The sequence below is a fragment of the Haliotis rubra genome, unplaced genomic scaffold (genome assembly GCF_003918875.1).
Source record: "Haliotis rubra isolate DU_JTF1 unplaced genomic scaffold, ASM391887v1 Scf213, whole genome shotgun sequence".
Classification (NCBI taxonomy): Eukaryota; Metazoa; Mollusca; class Gastropoda; order Lepetellida; family Haliotidae; genus Haliotis; species Haliotis rubra.
The window spans coordinates 595,240-602,083 of record NW_025766148.1 but is presented as its reverse complement, the minus strand read 5'-3'; the positions used below and the strand labels follow the sequence as shown (position 1 = coordinate 602,083).

Genomic DNA, 6,844 nt, shown 5'->3' with positions numbered 1-6,844 from the left:
ACGTTAAATATTAACTCACTCACTCTCTTTTTGGCGAAAATGCATTTAAGCGACGAAAATATATGTTTTAGTCAATATATCCGAATTTAAATGAATTTTCTTCAAATTTCGTAGCATTTCTAGTGCAATCGTATTGGCGTAGTTTGAGACTAAAATTCGTAGCGACTAAAATCGTAGAGGTTGGCATATCTGCGGGATATTACCGGAATGCTGCTAAAAGCGGCGTAAAACTAATTTACATTTGTCTTAGGATCAACAAAGTTCTGCGACCAAATTTGAGGCACCTTGTTGAATTTCGGATAATATACACACGGTGTCCTTAATCACCAGCTCGAGTCATCTAAAAAGCGAATTGCCAGCGATTTATAGTTGAACATTCCCTTTCCCTCCGACATATACACAAAACCAAATCATCACGACATTCGTTCGGTTTACAATTATACCACAGGGCAGTTGAAAGTATACACCTGAAAACTGGAAACGATTTGAACCTTACTGGAGTAAAAACAATCACCGAACCACTGCCAAGTCAAATGACGGAGGCGACTAACGGGATCTCTAGTCCGGCTTGCTGACTTGGGTGACACATGTCATCGTATCCCAACTGCGTAGATCGGTGCTCATGCTGTTGATCAATGGAATGTCTGGTCCAGACTCGATTGTTTACAGACCGCCACCATATAGCTGGAATATTGCTGAGTGTTGTGTAATATTCACTCACTCACTCACTCACTCACTCACTCACTCAAATGACGGACGGGACTTGGTTGACACATGTCATCGTATCCCAATTGCGTAGATCGATGCTCATGCTGTTGATTACTGGATTGTCTGGTCCAGACTCGATTATCTGGACCAGACCAGCCCGCTGGAATACTGTTGAGTGTGGCGTAAAGCTAAACTCACTCACTCATTTATTGATTGCCTCTTTTTTAACCTCCATCAAACATGGGCATATTATTTGTTTTGCCCAGTAGATTCTCATTCGAGATGTAAAACACACTGTTACAATAATACATCTTACAATGACCCACCGAAGTGTTTGATATGCACCAGCTGCTGACGTCGACAATACCGTCAAGCGGTGGCAGGTCAATGGCACCAGCTGACGCCACCGCAGCCCTGTATGGATCTGCGGCAGGCGAACAAAACCAGTGACAGTCAATAGGATATCCATGCTGCATGTCTGCACATTATCACACGAGTTTTGGATACTCAGACGTGGCGAAGCAACGCCATGGGCGAGAATTTAGAGTCCGTGTCTTTCTCGGATACATTGCAAGGGATTGACAAAAAGATGTGGACGAAGGAACGCGACACTTCATGCTGTGTGGTTTGATTCTATTTGTGCTTTGATCTAACCGCTACACTGCAACGTGGCATACTCTGGTGTAAAACGTCGTCATTGTCGACACTGAATTTGACCTTGACCCTAATATACAAATTAACAACGTTGACGATTGATTGTAATGAGGTTGTATCGATTCAGAAACCATATAGATAATGATAGGAGGGTCCACTTCGCTCTTCAATAATCGATTTCTTAAAATGAGAGTACACAAGATATTTAAAATTTTTATTCTAAGACTGACTTTCACATCGAAGAGGACTCTAGTATTCTATGGTTTCGTCCTAGGATTTGTTACCATGGTAATTATGCAGCCCCATCTAGTGGCGAATAGAAACACAGGTTCCAGGGAAGGGAAGGAACTGCAGGAGGACACAATAGAGCGACTGCTGAGTGAAGAGAAGAGAAGTGATGGTGGTGAGTACTGGCTTACAGGTCCGGAACAGGGCGTTAAAAGGGTGGAGTTTGGGGATTTCTTACACGGCCATACCCTGACCGCTTTAAGCAATATTTTAGCAATATCACGGCGTGGGACCCCAGATGTCCTGATACTCGCACAGTCTGTTTACCTGAATGTCAATTGTCCGTCCATAAAACACGTGGGATATCGATATTCAGCCTTCCGTAGTCCATTCTACCACCATGTTTATACTGTACATGGAATAGTGAAATGGTCATTGCGTTACAAGCAGGAACGTTCGCGAGTACATTATCAGCAGAAACCAAATTCTTTCAGCAGGCTGACGTATGACTGGCCCAAGAACTGGATTAGTTTAAATATTACCAGGAGTACCTCCTTTGGAGCTTTTCATGTTTGGGAAGGAAAAAACGGATTTTCTTAATGTACATTAAAAACCCAAGACGGGAGCGTTAGAGAATAGTATATGGAACAATAAAGCATTGCTTTGATGCGTGGAGCTTTCGAAATACAGTTCCCGAGAGGTGACCTCAGTTGCGCATCAAAAGAATCGTGATCGTAAGTTTAGGATATATATGTATCGCATCTGTAATATTAGCCTGGAACATAGACCATAAGCTGAATATTTTATGGCCTCTGCTTGAAATAATAAACACAAATGGTACAACAGACTACTATATATCTAGTTTGTTGTTGCAACATATCTCACTTATATCCCTCTTATATAAGAGTTACATTATTTCTATAGTAAGTTCTTAATTCAATAAGTGGTATCAAAGTTTTCAGTGTCCTTGACCTTGATATATAACCTTGACCTGCCAGGTGATGACAGACTGGCCCAGGCAGTGCTGAACAGGACCCGGATCTTGTGTTGGGTGATGATTCGAGAGAGCGGCAATGTCAAGGCCAGAGCTTTGCGTGCTACGTGGGGAAAACGTTGTGATAAGCTCCTGTTCTTTGGCGTCGATGACGAGTTCTCCGCCATAGATCTAAGAACACAGGAAGGAAAGAGATACCTAGCTGCCAAAACCTTCACCTCCCTCAAATACATCCACAAATATCATATAAATGACGCTGAATGGTTTCTTAAGGCGGACGATGACACCTATATCGTCATGGAAAATTTAAAATATTTTTTAAGCGATGAGAATCCTGAATCACCTGTATATTTCGGCGAGTTTTTTAACCCGTTTGACACTAAATACCTCCGCTACAACAGCGGAGGGGCCGGCTACGTCCTCAGCAAGGAGGCTCTACGACGTTACGGGGAACTCTCGCTTCTGAGAAGCGTTTGTGCGGACCCGATGGGGCCAGAGGATAAGGAGATCGGCTACTGCCTACGTCACCTGGGTGTGGAGATCGGAGACACGACAGACCGTATGGGGCACAGCAGGTTCCATTACGATCGAGCTGATTTGCATGCTGTAGGCGATGCGAAACAGTGGTACCGTGATTTTATGGGAGATCGGTACAGACAGGTACGTTCTCTAGAGTGAGTGAGTTTAGTTTTACGCCGCCTTTAGCAATATTCCAGCAACATCACGGCGGGGACACCAGAAATGGGCTTCACAGATTGTACCCATGTGGGGAATCGAACCCGGGTCTTCAGCGTGACGAGCGAACGCTTTAACCACTAGGCTTCCCCAACGCCCCACGTTCTTTAGAGGATCACGCGGTATATTGTACACATAGGTTTCTATATCGCGATACACGACCGAGCCCCTTGAACAATGGACTTTGTAAAATATGCGTTTGAAAAGTAGTGTGTGCGTACGTGCGTTTGTGTGTATGCGTGCGTGCGCGCGTTTCAGTCAAACATCCACTTTTGTTGACGCAGAATAATCATCCATCTGCTGTGTGATGATTCATAATGATTTATTCATGTCATGCGTTATTCATAATGTCATGCGTCACCAATAATGCGCTGCGTCGTTTATAATGTCATGCGTCACTAATAATGCGCTGCGCCGTTTATAATGTCATATGCGTCACTAGTAATGCGCTGCGCCGTTAATAATGTCATGTGTCACGCATTTGATGCGTTATTCATAATATCATGCCGTCATTAATAATGTCATGCGCCTTTTATAATACTACGCGTCGCACAGGTGACGCGTAATTCACAATTCTATCCGTCATTAATAATACGCTGATTCGTAAATAATCGAATTTCATACCTCGGATAGATTATGAGTTATTTATAATGTCATGTGTCATTAATAATGTTTATAACGTCATGCGTCACGCATGTGATACGTTATATAGAATGGGATCAGTGATACATAAAAGAAGTACAATATTTGAGAAGTTTAGGATGCAGTTTCCAGGTTTCCGAAATAATAAGGAATCACAAAAAAATTACACAAATTTACCAACAGAACCGTTTAATTTGTAAGTTTCGTGTTTTTCAGGGCACCGACACCATGAGCGTCTACCCCATCTCCTTCCACTACCTACATCACTACGACATCCACATGCTGGAGTTCCTCTTCTACAGACTACGACCTCACGGCGTCTTCAAGCCATTCCAGGAAGTAAACGTTTGATTCATTCGGCTCATCTCCAGTCTATACATTTCGTATAAGCCGAGGGGAGCAGAGTGTATGTGATCAACAAAACCAGCCTGGTTTCCGGAGTCTGCTGTGAGCAAGGCTGCAACATAACGTTAATCTCATTCAAGTCAAAACCGTCACTCAGATACAATACCCCCCAAAGGTAAAATCTGTGAACTCCGTCAGAGAGGGAATATTGATGAGACAACATGTCTTCCGTTGCGCCCGAGTTACGTCCCTTGCCTATGCCAAATCTCCGCTGCTCAAGCGGCATGTTTGTAATATTTCCTACTGGCGGGAAGTTCAAAAACCGTAGAAATTTACAATTTGAAAAACTTCAGCGAACACAGATATGTATTGTAAGAGGTAGGTCGGGAGTCGATCAAACTTTTTGGCCTTTCGTCACCACTCGTCCCTTTCCGTAACCTGCAAAATGACATTCGTGACCCACTCGTGTTATTCCGGGACAAGACGAGCGTCTTCTTGAAGGCGATTGGTGACGAAAGAAATGGTTTGGGGATGTTAACAGCAAGGGCAGGCAACTCTGCACTGACAGTTAAGGCACCTCGGTGGATGATGTAGACATGCTACGACGTGACATGAATGTAAAACAACTTAGTGGATGTTTATCTTTGTGATTTTGTCAGGGCAATGCTTCTGTGACTTGGAGCAGGGAGTACCATGGATCAGTCAGTGAGCAAGAGGGCTTGGATTAAACAGTATTCCAGTTATAGGGGTGTCAACTTAATAAGGGACGAAATCCCCGAGTAAATCAGGTCCCTTGTGTGAAACCCACGAACACGTGTATGGTGCCGACAAACGTTCAAACAGAATCAGTGCGAATCGGGATTCGAACCCACAATCACAGGATTCTGGTGTGCAAGGGGGCGCAACTCACAGCCAATTGCCGCGCCTCAGATACCTGGGCTACCCGTGTCTCTTTATTATCGAGGAACCCTCAAGTAGGAGGAAGTGTACGTGTGTGAGTGAGTGAGTGAGACTCACACACTCACACTCAGTCACACAATCACACAGAAAAAATCCAACCACCAATCAAAAACACAGTTGGCCAAAGAGTGAGTGGGTGAGTTTAGTTTTACGCCGCTTTTAACAATATTACAGCAATATCATGGCGGGGACACCAGAAATGGGCTTCACACATTGTACCCATGTAGGGAGTTGAACCCCGGTCTTCGGCGTGTCGAACGAAGGCGTTAACCATTAAGCTAAACCCCCACCCCCAATAAATGTGAAATAAGAGTAAACCCATGTCGTTTCTGTGAAAAGATAGCCAAAGAATACACTCGCTTTATCTCATGGCCATGCATATACACACGCGAACACGAACACGAACGCGCACACCTACACAGACACACACTCAGGCGCACACACTCTAAGGCGCACACATAGTAAGACCATAACACCTGTGACGGAGGGTACTGCAATGTTGCATATTTTATGACATCGATACCGTCAGAGTACATCACAAAATCAATATTACGTAACATGAACATCAGAATTATGAGCAATTAATAAATTTATGCAGCGCGGTACAACAACACTGACTGATTTGGGTTTTACGCCGCTTTTAGCAATATTCCAGCAACAGCACGGCGGGGGACACCAGAAATGGGCTCGGTACAACAACAAAGCCGAACATATGAAGCACATGAAACGTCGCGGGGGACATGTGCTTGACGGGCTCGGTGTCTGGACTGATACATGTCCCTGTTTCCCGTCGCGGGGGACATGTGCTTGACAGGCTCGGTGTCTTGACTGATACATGTCCCTGTTTCCCGTCGCGGGGGACATGTGCTTGACGGGCTCGGTGTCTTGACTGATACATGTCCCTGTTTCCCGTCGCGGGGGACATGTGCTTGACGGGCTCGGTGTCTGGACTGATACATGTCCCTGTTTCCCGTCGGTGCTCATAATGTCAATCACCGGATCGTCTGGATCTGGACTCGATTAATCATGGACCACCGTCACATAGCTGGAATAATGCTCACTGAGGCGCTAAACAACCCCCGAATACATATTTGCCGAAAACGTTTGTTACATCGTGAACATTAGCTTTGGTGCTTGCCTGGGGCGGTGGGTAGTCTAATGGTTAAAGCGTTCGCTCATCACACTGAAGGCCCGGGTTCGATTCCCCACATGAAGCCCATTTCTGGTTCCCCCCGCCGTGATTTTGCTGGAATATTGCTAAAAGCGGCGTAAAAGTAAACTCACTAACTCACTCACCGATGTGCCTGACCAAGATTCGTTTACTTACAGACATAATTGCAATGTTAGTTCGGGCTTGTTTCATCAGCCATTTCCATCAGTATACATTCCATCAAGAACCTTTCTCTCTCACGACCATCATTTTGTTTTTAAATTCTACATCGCGTTTTACTTCCGTAACACGTTGACATAAAGGGATAATCCGGCGTCGAAATACACTTCATCCTTTTTATTTAAAGAATAGTATTTGAAACCAGATAAATTTAAAAACTAAACACAAAAATAAAATCTGGGTAAGGA

The 6,844-nt window shown here is 44.3% G+C and overlaps 1 protein-coding gene across 1 annotated transcript; it reads left to right on the top strand.

Annotated features, from left to right (window-relative positions):
- Positions 1 to 1,298: 1,298 nt before the first annotated feature.
- LOC124276774 (glycoprotein-N-acetylgalactosamine 3-beta-galactosyltransferase 1-like) lies at positions 1,299 to 5,049 on the top strand. Its single transcript, XM_046712427.1, has 3 exons — positions 1,299 to 1,765; positions 2,589 to 3,244; positions 4,178 to 5,049. The coding sequence occupies exons 1-3, from the start codon at positions 1,504 to 1,506 to the stop codon at positions 4,310 to 4,312; spliced, it is 1,053 nt and encodes a 350-aa protein (XP_046568383.1). The 5' UTR covers positions 1,299 to 1,503; the 3' UTR covers positions 4,313 to 5,049.
- Positions 5,050 to 6,844: the final 1,795 nt, after the last annotated feature.